The 18883-nt window shown below is 53.2% G+C and overlaps 6 protein-coding genes across 6 annotated transcripts; 5 read left to right on the top strand and 1 right to left on the bottom strand.

Moving 5' to 3' along the window:
• Positions 1 to 222: 222 nt before the first annotated feature.
• On the top strand, positions 223 to 1845 carry A1O3_01115 (uncharacterized protein; the record flags this gene model as incomplete). Its single annotated transcript, XM_007731263.1, has 3 exons — positions 223 to 418; positions 472 to 556; positions 618 to 1845. The coding sequence occupies 3 exons, from the start codon at positions 223 to 225 to the stop codon at positions 1843 to 1845; spliced, it is 1509 nt and encodes a 502-aa protein (XP_007729453.1).
• A 2290-nt stretch (positions 1846 to 4135) lies between these two features.
• Positions 4136 to 5586, top strand: A1O3_01114 (uncharacterized protein; the record flags this gene model as incomplete). Its single annotated transcript, XM_007731262.1, has 2 exons — positions 4136 to 4261; positions 4315 to 5586. The coding sequence occupies 2 exons, from the start codon at positions 4136 to 4138 to the stop codon at positions 5584 to 5586; spliced, it is 1398 nt and encodes a 465-aa protein (XP_007729452.1).
• A 470-nt stretch (positions 5587 to 6056) lies between these two features.
• Positions 6057 to 8765, bottom strand: A1O3_01113 (uncharacterized protein; the record flags this gene model as incomplete). Its single annotated transcript, XM_007731261.1, has 2 exons — positions 6057 to 8706; positions 8758 to 8765. The coding sequence occupies 2 exons, from the start codon at positions 8763 to 8765 to the stop codon at positions 6057 to 6059; spliced, it is 2658 nt and encodes an 885-aa protein (XP_007729451.1).
• A 1722-nt stretch (positions 8766 to 10487) lies between these two features.
• Positions 10488 to 11588, top strand: A1O3_01112 (uncharacterized protein; the record flags this gene model as incomplete). Its single annotated transcript, XM_007731260.1, has 1 exon — positions 10488 to 11588. One exon carries the CDS (start codon positions 10488 to 10490, stop codon positions 11586 to 11588), a length of 1101 nt encoding a protein of 366 aa, XP_007729450.1.
• Positions 11589 to 13695: 2107 nt separating this feature from the next.
• On the top strand, positions 13696 to 15201 carry A1O3_01111 (uncharacterized protein; the record flags this gene model as incomplete). The annotated part of the gene is made up of 1 exon (XM_007731259.1): positions 13696 to 15201. The coding sequence occupies one exon, from the start codon at positions 13696 to 13698 to the stop codon at positions 15199 to 15201; it is 1506 nt and encodes a 501-aa protein (XP_007729449.1).
• Positions 15202 to 16488: 1287 nt separating this feature from the next.
• On the top strand, positions 16489 to 18527 carry A1O3_01110 (uncharacterized protein; the record flags this gene model as incomplete). Its single annotated transcript, XM_007731258.1, has 5 exons — positions 16489 to 16635; positions 16683 to 16787; positions 16842 to 16905; positions 16965 to 18013; positions 18069 to 18527. The coding sequence occupies 5 exons, from the start codon at positions 16489 to 16491 to the stop codon at positions 18525 to 18527; spliced, it is 1824 nt and encodes a 607-aa protein (XP_007729448.1).
• Positions 18528 to 18883: the final 356 nt, after the last annotated feature.

The raw sequence follows: 18883 nt of genomic DNA, 5'->3' as shown, positions 1-18883 counted from the left end.
CATCTTGTACCGGTCCGTCAAACAGCCGAGCGCATGCGGCAAGAAGCACGATTCCATTTTACGCATTGCTTCACTAAATACATTATCGACATACCTTCACTCAGCTAAGTGCTGTCTCTGTGTGAGAGTCCTCCAGCGACATGGCATCAGATCTTATTGCTAACCGTTCCGGGAGAGTTTCCTCATCCATCGTCAGTTCCCACTGCTCTAGGCCGATCAACCATGGCGTTTAGCAGCCCATCCAGCGCTTCATGGCGCAAAGATGTCATGTCGCAATCCATTGCTTCATACTTCAACAAAGGATCGGAAGACGGGCAAACGGTCGTCAACGAAGCCTCTCGCGAGACCTCGACGGGTGACACTGCGGACAACGGAGTGCTGGGTGGAAACCCCGCTGCGAATCAGGAGAAGGATGGAGGTGAGTGCCCGAGGCAAGACGAAAAGAGTGCTGGATTGACCCTGTGGTGGCAGGTGTTGCGAAAACCGATGACAACGAGTTGGACCCCATGACCAGCCGTATCGAAGGTGGGGTCGAGTACAAGTCAATGGTCTGGTGGTATGTTCTGACCTGACGATGCACCGTTCCCCCAAGGACATGCCACTAACGCGAGTATCAGGCAAGCCGGGATGGTCATGGTTGCCGAGACCATCTCGCTCGGGATCCTTTCGCTTCCTGGAGCCATGGCCACCCTGGGGGTGGTACCAGGTTTGATCCTCCTCGTGTCGCTGGGAGCCATGGCTTCATATTCTGGATATGTCATTGGCCAATTCAAGCAGTGCTACCCTCAAGTTCACTCGATGGGATGCGCTGGTGAAGTCCTGTTCGGGCGTTGGGGCGGTGAGATTCTTGGATGGGGTCAGTTTTTGTTCTATGTTTTCATCATGGGCAGCCACATCCTGACCTTTTCCATCATGATGAATGCCATCACGGAGCATGGTAGCTGTACGATTGTCTGGATGGTGATCGGAACGATCCTCAGTCTGGTATTCACGCTGCCTCGGACACTGAAAAACCTCTCGTACTACTCAGTGGTCAGCTTCATCAGCATCATCGGAGCTGTCGTGATCACTATGATTGGAGTCAGCATCACCAAGCCAGGTATGAGGCTTGTGGATGGACATGAGGTGCTTACCGTTCGTCTTTGGCCTCGAGACAATCTGTCTTTCCAGGATGGATTCCTGGCAGTCGCTAACATGGTGTTTGCGTACGCCGGGCATGTTGCCTTCTTCACCTTCATTTCGGAATTGAGGAATCCACGAGACTTCCCCAAGGCATTGGCGTTCCTCCAGTGCAGCGACATTAGCATGTACATAATCACTGCGATTGTGGTGTACTACTATGCAGGCGATGAAGTCGCCAGTCCTGCCTTGGACAGCGCCAGCCACGTGGTCAGGAAAGTGGCTTATGGCATTGCCATTCCCACCATTGTGATTGCCGGGGTCGTCAATGGCCACGTGGGTGTCAAGTACGTGTATGTACGACTGCTTCGCGACAACTCTGAAGACCTCATGCACCAAAAGACGTGGAAGTCGTACGGGATCTGGGTAGGCCTCTGTACCGTGTCCTGGCTCGGGGCATGGATCATCGCCGAAGCTGTACCGGTCTTCAATAATCTGCTGGGGCTGACCAGTGCCCTTTTCGCCAGCTGGTTTACCCTTGGACTGAGCGGAATGTTTTGGATGCAGATGAACCTGATGAATGGCGGCCGATGGTGGAAGGTTGTCCCGCGAAACGGGTGGACTTTTGGCAAAGCCATGTTGTTGTTGGTCAATGTGGTCAACATCGCGGTGGGAGCCATCCTAGTAAGTTGCATCTGTGATCTTGAACAAGCCGAGAGGTGCTGATGGACGTGCAGTGTGTCGCTGGCTTGTACGCCAGCATCTCAAGCATGGTCCAGAAAGGGGCCACCAACAAGCCATTCAGTTGCGCCTAAACGGCCCACGGATGCTGTCCGATCTTAGATGGTGACAGGTCCAAACGACAGAGGAGGTGAACCCTTTTTCAAGAGAGCCTAGGAGGGATCGGTATCGGTATCGGCAACGTACGGACGCCCGCGAGAGCCGGCGGTGAGGGCACAGGGGGAGGAGCACAGGGGGAGGATGGATGCACACGGGAGGGAGTCTGTCCTTAATTTTTCAGACAGTTGGCGTTGGATTGCAGAGGCTGCTCTAATATTGTGCCATGAGGCATCAGTAGTATTCATAGACGATTGTAACACCCGAATGCTTGCTTGCGGTGTCCTTCCACTCTCCGGAACACCTCCGAGTGACTGTAAGATCCCTGCCAGGCTGAGCAACCCCCTCTTCGTTGTCTCGGCAGTTGCGCGCGGATGGATGTGAGAGGCTGAGAGGCGAACAAGAAGGCTAGGGCCAGGGCTAAGGAGGCTGAGGCTGGTTGGTGTCTCTTCGACGTTGGCCCTGACGGCATCCGATACCCCGGATTTCTTCTGGACGTCGGATGGGTTCCAGAAGAGAGGGAGGGGGAAGAGAGCTAGCTAAATAGTACTTGGAATCCCACTGAGCGATGGCGGATTGACGGGCTGTCTGACCTCTCTTGATGAGTTGTTGTGCGGGTGCTCTGCAGTGTGACCTGGCTGCGCTGCGCTGCGCTGCGCTGCAGAGGTACAGTACATACGCGCACACACACTCTCTCCCCCCCGTCTCTTTCCCGCCCCCTTATAGCTGTCTCTCTCTGTGTTTCTGTTCGCCCTTCCACTTGATTGCTAGGATACGGCTACGACTTCTGATACTGAGAACCGCGACTGCGGGGCGAAGGTTATGCTGAGGTCTTGTTTTCCTGTACTGTGGTCCCAGGCGGCCGGCGAGAATTGGTACTAATGGTACGGTAGGTATCCAGTGCTGTCCCGGTTCCCACTGCCACTACCGCCTGCCCTCCACCCGACGACGCCTTAAGCCATCACTGAGCCCCTAAGCCTATCCTCGCGCTGGTACCCTCACGCTGGTACAGCGGTCACTGGAGTCTCCTCTCCCTACGGCAGTACCGTTATGGCTCAATATCCCTTCTCCCTTGCACGCTTCCACCGCCGACTGCTGGAGCAAGGGCAAAGAAAAGATCGAGTGACCTGGGAGAGAGATATAAGCTGTTACCGAATCACTTCTACTACAGGCTGCCGATAACCACTCTGTCTGCCTTCTATGCTTCCTGCACCCACTCACTGGACAGTGAAAGAAAAGAGACGAGGGATCCGGCATACAGCTAGATGATAGATGGACGAACGAAGCCTGTTGTCCTCGCTGGACAAGAAATAGCCAATCGGTCCTTACAATACGGTACAGAGTACAACCCACTCTTCAACGGTGGCGCTACTTTGCCTGAGGCCCGTGCGGATTTGCCCATGGCCTTCTTCGGACCGCCATCTCCCCTTCAGAGTCCATCCAGACCCATAGTGAAAATGGTACTTGAGGTCGGCAGTCTGTACCGGTACAGTCTTTTTCCACCTTCGGGAATGCAGCACGGCAATGAAGATGCTGCCCGTTTGCGGTGCTATATTATCAACCTGCGAGGGCTGGCAATTTCCCTCTGTTTTCTCTTCGTCTGTCCATTTTCCTGACGCTGTCCAGGTCGTTTTCTGCTGGCGCTCGCCTTGCTGATTAGAGCCTACTGGTGATATCTTGATACCCGGAGGCCGTTTAGATTTCGCTTTCTTGCACGCAGCTTTTACGCCCAACGCCCAACGGCTCTGGCGATTGCGCAAGTGAAAACCTTCCAGATCCCGGTGGAGTTGACTTTCCTGGCTCCTGCAACTGGCTCTCTGTCTGTTCTTCGGCATTATTGGTGCCCGGACCATCCATCACTGAAGCGATTCTTGCATCGTCCTTTCTCAACGGCCAAAATCGCACTGCACCTGCAGCGGCGATAACCTATTCCGCTCCTTCGTTTTCCACCGCGCCCGATATCGGCTGTCAACTACCACAACCGACATCTCCTTTCCGGGCGGCCTGTATACCTCTACTGTATACCAATCCCACTGTGTACAGGGGCCCTTGCTTACCCCGGATTTTGTATCTCCCTTGCGTCACCCCATTGGTTCCGAAGATTGGGTTCCAGTAGTTGGCGTATAGTGAAATTGCTGCTCCCCAGTTACACTTATTTTACCTTGACACGGAGTCGAATATGGGGAAAACTCAACTTCATGTCGGCATCATTGGGGCCGGCCTGGGTGGTCTCGCTGCCGCCATTGGCATCGCCCGAGCCGGGCACAAAGTCACAATTCTCGAGCAAGCGCCTCAGCTTGGTGAGGTATGTTGCAACTATCCCTTGACCTGTCTTCTACCCTAACACTCGTTTTATAGGTTGGAGCAGGCATTCAGGTCCCCCCGAACAGCACTCGAATTCTTGCTCGCTGGGGCCTACTGTCCGCCCTCGAAAAAGTGTCTGTTCGTCCCAACAACTTCCATCTCCGTTCCTACAAAGACGGCAAGATCCTGTCAACCCAACCAATGATCCCATACTGCGAAGAGACATATGGCTACCCGTACCTTCACATCCACCGCGCCGACTATCACCAAATCCTCGTTGACGAAGCCGTCCGGCTCGGCGTCGCCATTCAACTCGACAGCTTCGCCACCGGAATCGATTTCGAACGACCTGCCGTACACCTTAGGAATCGAGCGGAACCGTTTCTCGCTGATCTAATCATCGGCGCCGATGGCTTGAAGAGTGTCTGTCGTGAAGCACTCCTCGGGCGCTCAGACCCGCCCCATCTTACAGGTGATCTGGCCTACCGCGTCACCGTACCAGCGGACCTGATGAAAGCCCATCCTCTTCTTGCGGAGTTGGTTGCCGTGCCAAATATTAACTACTGGATGGGACCGGACTCACATGTCGTCGGTTACCTCCTCAAAGGCGGCAACCTATACAACATTGTAATTGTGTCTCCAGACAATCTGCCGGAGCTAGTCAACCAGCAGAAAGCGGACCTGAAGGAGATGAACGACCTGTTTGCCAACTGGGACCCGCAACTGCGCGCTCTGCTGTTGCTCTGCACGGACACATCGAAATGGCGGCTCCAGAACTCGCGTGAGATGATCAGCTGGTCGCATCCCACCGGCCGCTTCACCCTGCTCGGCGACGCCTGCCACGCCACCCTCCCATACCTTGCCCAGGGCGCCGCGCAGGCCGTCGAGGACGGCGCCGTGCTGGGCCACCTGTTTGAGAAGATCGAGCACGCCCACCAGCTGCCCGACCTGCTAACTATCTACGAGGCCGTGCGCAAGCCGCGCACCACGCGCGTGGTCCAGGGCAGTTCGCACCTAGGCCAGAAGATCTTCCACCTCCACGATGGTCCGCGCCAGATGGAACGGGATCGCCAACTTGTCGACTTCCAGCACGACCCGTTCGAAGGGTACCAGAACCGCTGGCGCGATCCTGTCTTCCAATCTTTCTTGTTCGGCTACGATGCCAAACAGACCGTCGAGGATGCCTGGTCGATATATTTGCAGGGGAAATTTCCCGGTACGATGGGCAGGTTTGCGGCGCAGCAACAACAGAGCGGCCAAGGCGACGAGGTGAGTCGCAATGAGGTCCACGCCTCTGGGTCCGCGTCGAGAGAAGTGCGGTTATGAGTTATCAGGGATCGAATCCAAGAACGAGTCTAGATCACGGCTGTAAGACACTGCTGCACTGTAGAGATTATGGTTTATACTTTGGAGCTCAGCCGTCCGAGGTTTACTGTCACAGTCACAGTCACTACCACAACTAGAATTACCATTACAGCACCAGCCACCGTTCATAAGTTCGCCTTACTTTGTCTTGCCTATAACCAATTTAACCGTATCTTGTAAATAGGGGTTTCTTTCGCAAGTAGCATAGGTACGGATAGATAGTAGGTGTATAGTAGGGTCTACCCTAGACTGATTATTCTTCCTCGTTCCCACAGCTAGATCTACATAAGACCTGGACAGACGTCTACTCTGATGCCGATGCTGATGCTGATACTAAGGCTTACTCATTCTGTTCTTGTTCGTGGATTTGGGTTCGGATTTGGGTTCGGATTGGGATTGGGATTTGGATTTGAATTACTACCTCGCTCAAATCACTGCGGCCTCCTGGGAACAGGATAACCAGCCTGACCCGGCTGGGTGTTTTGGCCACCGAACCGGATGCCCATGTCTGGACTCCAGACACCTCCGCCGCCAATAGTACCGCCAGAAACCCCTGCCACGGGGAAGGGAGCGGTCGATGGCGCTGACGACGACGGCGGCGACGACGATGGAATCATCCCCCGTGCTCCTGCGGCAGGATGAAGAGTTCTGGTCGGGACAGGGGCGGTCATGGCTTCCTGGGAGTTGACCTGAGGTTGAGAGTGAGGTTGGGCTTGGGCCTGAGCTTGAGCTTGAGCCTGAGCCTGAGCTAGGAGAGTATGTTGTTGTGGTTGTGGTTGTTGCTGCTGCTGCTGGTTATGGTGCCGACTACTGCGTCTCGCTGGAGGCTGGAGTTGCTGTGCCTGGCTCTGGTTGGTCAACTCCCGTCTGGTCTCTTCGAGAGTCAATCGACCCATATCTTGACCCGCGAGCTCGTCCTCGACCTGACTAGCCTCGACGTTACGTTGGGCGACTTGGGCCTTGCAATTCTCTCGGAACCGCGTAACATGCCCAGCCAAATCATTGTAAAACTTGTACCCCGTGTCCAAATTGCTGATGAGCTCCTTGTACTTGGCATACCCGGTCTCGAGCGCCTGTAGCGCCTTTTGACGGTCTCGTGTGCTGGTATTCCCGCGTCGGGATTCAACAAACGCCTTGTTTGCTTCCCGCAGGCGAGCCACGACCTGGTCTTGTTCTTCTTGCTCGGCGTCCAACACTTGCCTGTCAGAGTCGTAGGCCGTCAAGCGTGTTATAAACAGATTCTCGAATTGGTCTGGCTCGATCTTTTGCATGGGGTACTCACGCTCCAGCCGGGCCGCTTCGCCCAGCAAAGCCGGGCCAATGTCATCGGCTTCAGCTTTCTCTTTGAGTGCGTGAATGCTGTTCTTCCGCCGTGCTTCTAGTCGCGAGACCTCATCGAGACATCTTCGTAGGCGAGATACGGCTTGCTCGATAGCTGGTGTCATTGTAGCTTGATCGGACGACGGAACAAAGCGCTCTAAATCTCGGGTTGTGCCTGTCAATATTCGAAGAATGTGCTCATTTTCCCGGAACTTGGATTGGACTAGGTTGTCGCTCGACGCGGCCGACTTTAGATAGGTCTGAAGTTCTTTCGATGTTTGGTAGAGTTTGGCCAGAGCGGTGGTGGATGGCGGACGGCTCCATCTATCCGTGCCATATCTGGCGCGTAGTCTATCGTCTTCGGCCTTTTCGGCCTCAAGAAGGGTAATGCCTTCTTGGTATATGGCCAAATCATTAGTTTTCAGCTTGGCGGTGTCGTCGATTGCTCTCTTGATTCGATACAAGGCATCTTGTTGTCGAAGCTCTTCTGCTTTGGACACCAGACTTCCCGGTAGGCCCAGCGGTTTTTCTAGCGCCTGTAATGAGCCAGGTAGATCAAGTGACTGGAGAACTTCTCCGAGTTTGGAAGTCATTGCTTCAAGATCCGCAATGATAGATTGATTGACCAGTCGATCCCTTCGGTCAGCATATATCGATGCAGCTTGGTGCACCGTGTATGGAACGAGCTTTTCGAACAATGGTCTCCCAAAAGGCCGCCCTTCGCCTAAGAGTGAAATGCCGTTTGCGACATCCACCGGTGTTTTAGCAGCCACCATATTGGTGCGATCCAAAATCCGGAGCTCTGACTTAGGAGTCGGTGCTTGAAGGTAGATCATGTCGTTGTCTCTCTCTGCACGTTTCAATTCTTCATTCACTCTGGTCTTCAGCCCGTTCAGGTCGCCCAGCACCGTGGCGTTGATCCACCTGGCTTCCTGGAGTCCCTCATTCACACAAGCAATACTGTCCCTCAGCCGTGAGACTTCCTCTCCGTACTGTTTATTCTGCAGACAATACCGAGACTGTCTGAACTGGGCCGCGGCAGCAAAGTGGTGATGTTTGGCTTGAAAGTGGTGGATCCATTCGGCACTGACTGCTCGGGACTGTCGAGCTGCATCTGCCGCCATGATGTAGTAGTCTGAAACCTTTGCGGCCAGTTTTGCCACAGTGCCGTCCGACATGTTCTTCTTGATTGTGATCTGCCAGAAACACTCCTGCGCCTGGCCCAGACACAGTTGCTGTAGACTGTCCAACGTTATATCGTCCATATCATCAGGTGGTGTCGAGCGCATGTCCGGCAGTATGTCTGTCCGCATGAAAAAAAAAGTCCCGGCCGCGGCAACCAGATACTCGGCTGCGGCTTTGAGTCCTTCGATCGTCGAGCGATTCGTCCCAACTGCAAGCTGCGAGTAGAGACTGGCGAGGTTGAAGATAATGTTCGCCAGATCGAATCGAAGGTTGTTCTGTATCACCGGCTTGTCTCTGTCATAGCCCAACGCCGGGTACCATGCAAAGTCCACGCCGATGTCTATGGGAATTTTTCCACCGAGATAGCGTAGCTGGGCGGCATATCGAGTCAACCTTTTGATTCCACTGATGTGCGGTTCTTGAACGCTGATGGCATCAGCGCGGAGTAGGTCAAACTCCTGCAGATCCTCCGCAAAGTTTGACGTGGATTGTTCATATTTATTAGAGATGTATTGTTTGATGGCTGAGGAGAGGTCAACGGAGTGGGTGCGGCGGAATGGGATTTCAAGCAGGTTCCTTGACGAAGGTTAGCAAACGATGCCACCACACCTAAGGGGATCATCTCACGAGGCCATTGCACGGAGGCAAATGTGTTCAGCAAGCTGCAGAAGAGTAGACCCTTTGTCCCGAGATCACGTCGTCGCCCCGAACGTGTGGTGCAGGCTGAGATGCGAGGCGAGGCGATGCAGGGCGATTGTTGTCCGCAACCTTGTCAGCCTTGCGTGACGTCAACTCTAGGCCAACACCGCGCAGTCACGTGGCTAAAGTCACGTGAACAGGCCTCCTCAGCCTTGTCTGGTGGTCTCTCCATCCACTGCGGGTCTCATCAGAGTTCCAGCGCCCTATGAATCCCCCCAAACATCCAGTCGAGGTACTTGAGACCAAGGAACGCGACAAGAGAGTCTGTATGTCTAATTCTGGTTATGGGGATAGCTTATATGTATGTGAGGGATATGATTCTAGCATAATAGAGCCTGAACAGCAGGCCTTGCTCATTCTCCAGTTAACATCTTTTCACTATAGTCACAAATTCCTAACCCAATCTCTGCCTCGGTGGTCCATCTATTGTCCACCTTGTCCGGTGAAGCGATCCGCCATTCCAAGAATCTTTTCTGCGGCTATGTCCTTGGACTATTCCCGCCCGATCAAGGCATTAAAGAGGATTGACGAGCATCACAAGAAAGGGACTTTTATACCCACGGGGTCTTCGACCTCTGCTGTCCCATTTGCAGAAAGATATATCTTGTGGTCGGTAGGCTTAGAAGAAACACCTGTCTAATGGGAAGATATTCCATGGTGAAGTGTTGGCCAGCATCGGGGTGGCTCCAAGAACCCGACAAGAGGCTTTGTCTTCGCTGCCAGCGAAACGAGCGAATAGGAGAAGGCGGTAATGCGGCAGATGTTGTGGATAAGAATGAGGAGTCCATAGAGGAGTCCATAGAGGTAGAGTAAACGAAATGATAAGAAATCCGACCTGGATATGTTCAGCAGAGATGTCGCCCTACACATAACATGACCCTTCAGCAATGTACGCCGTCCGGAGTACGCTATAGTAGGCTGAAGTATGCCAGTCGGTGACAAGTAGTGCAAGTTGCAGCGCAATCATCGTAATCGTAGATTCAAGCTACCTTGAAGCAGCTTTACTCAACTGAGTTCCTAAAAGCACTGTTAAGTGACTGGCAGGACGTGTTAGTCGCCCGTTACGCGTGACGCGCTGATCCGGATCCATGTGACGTCAGAGTCTCGCCCCCACGCCCAGGCCCAGCACCGCACTGGCACCACTCGGGAACAAGACCATCTGCCATCTGACGCGGGGGGCTTAGGGAGGCTTCTCAGGGTCTGCAACGCACTTTCTCCTGCCCTGCGGCCACCGAGAGCCTTTAGCTGGTGCCTCGGCTTCCGAGCAAAGCACTCAACACCAGACACCAGACACCAGACAGTCCTTCCTCCGTCCAACATCTGGCTGGATACTTCCCTTCATACTTCGCTATTGTTAGAATCCCTCAAGCTCTCTGCTCAAACAAGACCTGAAAAACGCAACCCTCACGGCGCTCCGCCCCAGAGTAACCCGGGATAATACCCTCGTTCCCCGACGTATGATGGAGGTTGCGCTGCATATCTCATCCTCGAAGACACAAAAGAGCTTCGCCCCCCTGGAAGAATCGCGTCTCTCCTCGAGTAATTCATCTTTCCTGTTGTAACAACTGACTCGTTTCCGCGAGCCGTTGCAGTCTCTGCCAGCGCCTCTTCGCACTTGCCTGCCACCGTGTCGTTGTCCTCCATTGAAAGCAATCAACATGCCGCCTGAACCATCCAATGGGGTAGCAGCACCAGTATGTCAAGTTGATGACTACTTCCACAACACTCCGCCGCCCAAGACGCTTGCCAGTCACCAAGCCTTAGTCCGAGAGTTCATCCAGTATCACTTGGAGAATTCGCCCTCCCGGAGAATCGTTCTGGTCACCTCTGGGGGGACCAACGTGCCCTTGGAAAATCAGACAGTGCGCTTCATAGACAACTTCTCGGCAGGCACTCGCGGAGCCACGTCCGCCGAATACTTTCTACAGCAAGGGTATGCCGTCATCTTCCTACATAGACGATTCAGTCTTCTGCCGTACTCTCGACACTACAGCCACAGCACCAATTGCTTCCTTGACTTTATGAACGAGTCGGATGATGGGCGAGTTGTAGTTCGCACAGAATACCAGGACGAGATGCGGAAAGTCTTGCAGCAGTATCACCATGCAAAAGATAATCGGCTTCTGCTGGTGCTCCCCTTCACCACAGTTACTGAGTATCTCTTCGAACTGCGCAGTCTAACTGTCATGATGCAACCGCTAGGTAACCGCGCATTGTTCTACCTGGCCGCCGCCGTGTCTGACTTTTTCATTCCGCGTGATCGAATGGAGGAGCACAAAATCCAATCTCGCGAGGGTCATGCTGGAGACCAAGGATCGGGGGCCGGCCGTCAACTGGTCATCAACCTCGACCCGGTTCCAAAAGTCCTCAGCACTCTAGTCCAATCCTGGGCCCCAAGGGGCAGCATGATAGTCAGCTTCAAACTTGAGACCGACCCGAGCCTCCTGGTCAGCAAGGCCGAACAAGCCTTGAAACGATACCACCACGACCTCGTCATCGGTAACCTCCTAATGACTCGCAAATGGGAGGTGGTCTTTGTTACTCCAGATGGTGGAGAAAGATGGATACGAGTCCCGAAATCACGGAGGTCCAAAAGCATATCGGGGGTAGAAGAACTGGTGGGAAAAGCAGAGCGCAAGCATGATCCGGAACCCGTCGACTTAGAGGGGGGTACAATGATGGACGGGGTGGAAATAGAAAGCTTGATCGTGCCCGAGTTGGTGCTGATGCACACCAAAAGGATGGAGCAGCAGTCGTGAGAGCAAAGGAATGAGAAACGGGTTGGGCGAAAGAGTGATAAATCGAAGACACTATTGACACTTATAATCGAAACGTGTGATGCATCTTGGGATCACCAGCTAGGTGTCACTGTGAAGCGGTGGTTCAATGCTGAGCGTCCCGAGGACAACATACTGTGTAGCTCCCTGGTTGAGGTACACAGCACACAGTACGCCTGAGTTGGTGTTGCCGTAGAGAGGGTGCGTGCTGTGACGGTTTTTTGGAGGGCATCGATTCCAAATGTTTTCCCGCGATGAAACAAGGTCATGGCGCGGTCAACTGTGATTATATCCGGCCGGAAGTCCACCTGTTGTCTTTCCCCTGTAGGCCTTTCCCACCGCATTGCAGAATGCTTGACCCGCATGCGATTGTGCTGGATCAAAAGGATCATCAATCGCTATCTGGACCATCGTCGAATGCAACGCGAATATCCCCTTGTACAGAGTACACTTGCACAAAGTAGACGCAAAGCCCAGCCATGGCGTTCTAGGCTTCGTCCATGACGCGTGCACTGAGCCTTTTCACCGTGCTTTGGTCGAAATGCGGTCAAATGGACGAGCCTCCCAAGACGACCGCGATCTGCTGTCACCTGGGGCGTGTGTCTTGGGTGGAGGCCTCCTAAGCCTAGGCCTTAGGCGTGGGAAGGCCCTTAGGCTTAGTAGTAGGCTAACATCCGTCAGCCTGTTAGTGCCTCGGACCACTGGATCATGCCTGGGGAGTCTTTACCGAGTCTAACAGCCAACCAGCCCACAGTAACCAGACAGAGCCCCGCGATCTCAGCAGCCAGTTCGGCACCCTCGCCTCGCTCCGTCCATCGACTGCGATCGAGCGGTTCCGGGGGGTTCGGTACAGGACACTGGACAGATCTTCTCGCCCCTTTCAACCCACTGCTCGCCTGCGACCCCTTGATTCGATTCACATACCTAATACGTCTGTGCAGCGGTGTCTTTGATACACTTCGAATCGCGGAGAGTTTAGCGAGAAAAATGTACGGCGAGAATGGGCGCAAAGAACAAGAATGGATCGGACCTCCGGAAAATTAAGGCCACACCTGTTGCAGCCGCCCCCAGTCGGATTACATACCAGGCGGGATAAGAGGCACCTAAGAGGCCCCTAAGAGGAGGTGCAGGACACGGTGGCGTCCAACCGCGGGCTTTAGACTCCTAACGCCAGCCTGGACGACTTCTGAAAGACTCAAAGAGCGACACGGTGACACAGGACTGGGCCAGGACTAGACAGAACGGAGAGAGAAGCGCCCGTTTCTGGTGGTGTGGTCGTAGATCTGGTTCAACGAGTGGACCCGTCCTCTCACGTCCTCGCTGTCGCTCGTGACCTGGTCCCTGTCTGCGTTGGTGCGTCGACACTGGCTTTGCATTAGGCTTCGTGTTCGTGGGTTTGGGAGAGCTTTTGACCCGAACTTGACGTGATGCTACTGCAGCTGGCTCCTCCTTTGAGTCTTGATGCTTTGATATCCCGAAGCCTAAAACTGGTTCTCTCTCTGATCTTTGCCTGCTCCAACGCGGACGCGGTCGCCTCTGCCCCTGCGCACCAACTGACTTGCCTTCGATCGCACTCCTACTCCCGTCGCTCGTCGAGATGAGGAGACAACGGACATAACACCTCTCTGGCTTCAGACTGCCCATGTCAGATTGCTTCCAATTCCTCGCCTGCGCTGCCGTCGAATGCAGCTGAGACATGATACTTCGTTCTTTACTTCAGTTGTAACTCACCTCGTCTCTCCTGCCGTCCAACACCATCCCGGGGACGACTCTCACAATTTTCGGTATCTTCGACGCCAGCCGTACCGACGCCCATTGACTCCCGCATATTGACGTGGCACCGGCTCTCACTGAAGGCCAGACCAAATCAATATCACGAACCCCACCCTCTCCTGCCTTCTCGCTCCTCCGGACTCAATTTCAAACGCGGCGTAAAGGGATCGATTGGCCCTCTTCATCGTCACACCTGCCCTCATACAACCTGCTGCCGAAGAATATCTGCTGTCCAGACATCGTCTTGTAAGACGGAATAACCCAACAAGGCAATGAGTTAGGCCACAAGACCGTTTTCTCGCTGTCTCTATCCACCATGGCGACTGTCGAGCGTCCTTGGCCATTACTTGAAAACACTCCAATACCAAATGGCAAATTATCCTGGAACGCAATCGACCCCGGGAGGAAACCATGGTTGTTGTCATCAAATCTGCTTGACGAAACCTCATACAAGACGGCTGTTCTCCAATTGCAATCACCGGCCTGTGAGGACGATCTGGACAATCGGGTCGCTCTCGAGGCACGGAATCTCGGCTTGTTGCCGTTTCCGGTTATTTCTGACATCGAGGGTCTTACTTCTTCTATCTCCACGGCCACGATTGCTTCCAACTACGTGAACCAGAGTTCCACTCAAGCACATTCTACTGCAACAACCTCTTGTGCTTCCAGTGAACACCGTCCTGCAGTTCAACACCCCCACTTGTCTGAGCGGTCGCTGACAGGCTCAGATTCGTCCTCATTCCCACTCGAGGCCGAGAGAAAAAAGAAATCACCGCTCAGGCGTGGCATCCGGAAGATGACAGGTTTTCGAAGGAAAAGATCAGCTGCTGTGGGTTCACCCACCTTGACGAGTATCAGCAGCGATGCCGATTCCAATAATACCGAAGACACGTCCCCCGAAGTCAAGAGTCCCTCCTCGATCAAGTCGAGCAAGAGCTCCTGGTCACAGCCTTTGTCCACGACCAAGTTCAGCTATGAGCAAGCAACGTCGGTTGAAGCGGATGCGTCCAAGCGAAGCGCAGAGTGCAAGGAGATGTTGGATCTGCGGATGGCACAACTGGATGAAAGGGCCCGTTTTCTCCAGTTTCAGGCTGCAGTCATAGCGCAGCTTGGCGCACAACGACAGAAACTTAAGGCAGAGAAAAGACAAGGGCATGAGCGGAGACTTGTAGAACAGTGCGCGAAAGTGAGTGGTGCTTGCTGGATGGTTGAATTTCCAGCTGACTGGTTGCAGAATGACAAGGCCGTGGAGGATCTCGAGGCACGTCAACTCGAGGAGGAAATGAAGATGGAAAAGGAACACGAGGTCGAGAAGCGGACAGTGATGGTACGCCTCCGACATATGGAGGCGTACTGTCAAAATCCCACGCCCCCTCCAACTCCTGTGGACCCAGCTTCTGGACGTCCGTCAACAGATTCGGCGCTTCCGGAGCGCAAGGTTACAGACAAAGACTACCACAACCTCGCCCAACAGTACCGTGAGCGCGATGCTATGGACACTCTACATACAGCAAAGATCAATGTGCTGCGAGGAAAACAAAAGAAAGCTGTCGAGAGATTGATATTGAAGAAAGAGCAGGAAATCGAAGACCTGGAGAAGGGACAGCAAGGGCAGCTGGCAGAGATTGATCAAGACTTTGCAAGCCTGGAAGAGAGTCTGAAACTTGCTCTGGGTGCGAAGCGTGCCAGACTTGAGGCAAGATGGAGAACCCAGGCATTGATTGCACGAACCAAAATTGAGAAAGCTACTGGACTCGAGTACGCTCCGCTGCCAGATGTTGTCGCCCTCGACGATACCCACACGCCTGGTATCGCATTGTGACACAGTTCTGGACGAAATAATGTCTAACCACGAGTTTATTGGTACCGGCGTCAAGCATGATTGAACGGCCGAATTTGCTTTGACAAAGAGATGCCGCAATGGTTTCGCGTTGATGCAACAGATACCCTCGGTTGTCGCTTGTCCAAACCGTACTGTACGACCGCATGGAGTTTGTTGAAAGTTTTGATGATAAGCAGGACGGCAAGGAGGGACAGAGCGGCCATGATACTGTTTGAGAAGCGAAGACAGCATATGGCGGGCTGAGCCCGTCAGCAAAGGAGAAGGTTAAGCGCGATCGGTGCGCCAAGAATGTCCAGATTGAAAATTGCTGATAGAGGGAGCCGACGCAAGCAACTAACTCATTGCGTTGCAACTGAGACCACTGTATCAGGAGTGTCCGCAGGTACACGGTACGTGAGTACTACCTGGCATGTACCTGGGTAGGTAGCGTTATGTATCTGCGGCTGCATCACGGGACCTACCCAACGATGTGTCGTCATGTGACGTGGCTCCTACATCAGGTTCTGGTGCCTCGTTATTGAATCTCGTCTTCGTTCAACGCCTCTTCAACTGCAATATCGCAGCCCTCTTTCTCCATCCCGCTCTCGCAAGTCGCAAATGTTCGAGGCGCACTCCCAAATGACTTGAAGCAGGAACCTTTTTCCGGTATGCTCTATAACAGTAATTGACCTCTGGAGCTATGGTCTTTGAGCTTCCTTAACGCTATATCTCGAGGCACGATCATCAGCAAGTAGCCGCTGTGGCACGACGTCTCTGCCTATTACCGTACCTCCGCAGGTATTTCCGAGAAGATCTGGGAGTTGCTCTCAGCTCATCACACTCACACAACACCGGCCGAGAACAAAGTAATACTAGACGAATGTATCTCCAAGTTCGAGTCTGTCCAAGTCGATCTGAGTCAACCCAGTGCTCATGATATGGTGTAATAGCATACAATTTTCCTTGTAGGCAGGCTCTGAAACAGTTCGGTAAACCGGCTCTGGCTTCGTGAGAATGGTCAATATTGCGCCATCACGTATACCCGCACCATTTCCCCATTAGGAGACCTTGGATAGAGGCACCATCTAAATCAATGCAGCGGTAACGAAAGTCCCCGCCAGACAACCAATCACTAGCAATTCTATGCATTTGTATCCCAAAGACGCAATTTCTTCGAAAAAGACACAACAGCAAGGCCCTTTAAAACGAAACTTGACCTCTGAGTCTTCGCATGTCTTCTCTTCTGAGCCTGGAGAAAGGAAGACGACCGAAACACAGGTTTAAAAGATGGCACGGGCTATTCAAAGGCTGGCACAAATCCAAAACGGGCTGTCAACGCCCGTTGTCGTGGCGGAACAGGTCCCTTCTCAGCAGGATGCAGAGAAGCTTTGGAAGCCTCGACAGCGGCCTTTCAATTCATCTCCTCCGGTCAAGGTGAGATAGCTGCCAGATGATTTACTCCCCTCTGACCTATGTAATAGGCTATTATCGTTGGAGCAGGGATAGCGGGCGTTGCTGCTTCGATTTTGATTCCCCGGAAAGTGGCCAATTTGTCTTACACTGTGTACGACCGACAAGATGCTGTGGTATGTACGCAGCTCCCCACTGAAGGTGTAATGGTTGATCTAAAGGAGAGTTAGGGTGGGACTTGGGCCCAGAACCGATATCCAGGCGTGAGGTGTGATATTCCATCTCACACTTACCGTAAGCACACACACCCCCCGAGATTAGATCGATTTCATGACAAAAAATGCTCCTCCTAGAACTCACCTTCGCTCCCAATACTCGCTGGTCGGAGTACTATTCCCCTGGCTGGGAAATACGCGAGTACTATGAAGGACTCGTAAAGGAATACGGAGTGGATAAACATCTCCACCTGAAGCATGAAGTTCTGTCCGCGATCTGGTCTGATGACCTCCATCAATGGGAGGTCAAGATCAAAAATCTTGTTTCCGGAGAGGTGTTCACTGACACAGCGCACTTTTTTATCTCGGCTTCCGGAAGGTTGAACGTGCCCAAGTTTCCCAACATTCCAGGGCTCGAGACAGATTACAAAGGCACTCTTGTGCACACTTCTCAGTGGACCGATGATCTGACTCGAGCAGTGGAAGGTAAGCGTCTGGCCGTCATAGGCAACGGGGCCAGTGGACAACAATTTTTAGTCAACATTTTCAACAAACCTGCACACATTGATCATTATGTGAGGTCGAGGCAATGGATCGTCCCATCCATCGGTCTGAACCTGATCCCAGCGACCGCTGATCTTCTTGGAGCATACATCTTCACAGAAGAAGAGAAAGAGAAATTCGAGAAAGACCCCAAAGCTTATCTTGAATACCGACGGGCGCTGGAGAAGAATTTCCACGGAAGATTTGAAGGATCTGTCTCTGGCAGCGAGGAAAACGACAAGATAAGACAGAAATACACAGAGGCGTTGTGGGCCCGAGTTGGCGGCGACAAAGCCTGGTTCGACCGGCTGCTTCCTGACTTTGCCCCAGGGTGTAAACGGCCAACGCCATCAGCTGGATACGTTGAAGCAATCCGAAGTCCTAAAGTAGACTATGTGGACACCGAGAGGATCACACACGCTACCGCGGACGGACTGGTGACGGAAGATGGAAAGGAGAGAAAGGCTGATATCGTTGTTGCCGCTACCGGCTTCAAGAATGGCTTCCTCCCCCTGTTTCCTACCGTTGGGAAGAATGGGCTGGACCTAAGCAGATACTGGGCAGCTGATGGACCTATTGGATATCCGAAGACATACTTTGGTGTTATGGCGCCCAATGTTCCAAACTACTTTGCAGTGGTTCAGGTAAGCTCAACACACTCCTATACTCAGCGTCAATACACCTAACTTGGACATGCAGGCAAATACCAATGGTGCCGGTGGCTCCTTCCCTCTCCAGGCCGAGATCTCTGCGACCTACATTTCAAAGGTTATTCGAAAGGTGCAGTCTCAAGGTTACAGAGCCATTTACCCGTCTCAGGAAGCAACCGATGACTTCAACGAGATCGTTGGCGCCTACTTCGACGATAAAGTTATCGGAGACGACTGCGACGGTTGGTGGAAGAGCGGCCCTGGGAAATCTCGACCTTTGGTTCCGTGGCCTGGAACTGGTCATCACCGATTCGACATAAGTCGAGACCCTCGCTGGGAGGATTTCGTCTTTGAGAGATCCGAAGAGGCCCAGCGTAACAGGTTCGAATATTTTGGGAATGGATGGACGGAGCGCGAGAAGAATGGGGATGAAGTCACCTTGACGAGATACCTCAAGGAGGTGGGCAAGATTGACCTAGCGACTCTGCACGAGAACTGGAACGATTGATAGGCAGATTTGATGAGAATTGAGAATAGCACTATCAGACAGTACTTGATAGACCAAAGTGGTGGGAGATCAAGAATTACCACTGGACATTTCATGTTGCAGGTCAGGGGGTATGTACGAGCAGGGGTGTCAGGTCGGCGTCGCGTGTGCGTGTACGGAGTACAGAGTACGGATACAGAGTACGGATACAGTAGTTTTCCCCCTGCGCGGCGCGTCGGGGAACAAGGCCGTAGCGTGGGACGTGGTTGGAACTGTGGACACTGGAGATGGTCCTGTCAATAAACAAAACACCACCACCAGTGGTGCCAGTCCTAGACCAACTGAATCTAGCTTCAACTGCTGATGACATGATCATT

This window comes from Capronia epimyces (genome assembly GCF_000585565.1).
Source record: "Capronia epimyces CBS 606.96 chromosome Unknown aczIQ-supercont1.1, whole genome shotgun sequence".
In the NCBI taxonomy this organism is placed as follows: Eukaryota; Fungi; Ascomycota; class Eurotiomycetes; order Chaetothyriales; family Herpotrichiellaceae; genus Capronia; species Capronia epimyces.
The sequence above is the reverse complement of the archived record's forward strand: the minus strand, read 5'-3'. Positions and strand labels throughout refer to the sequence as shown.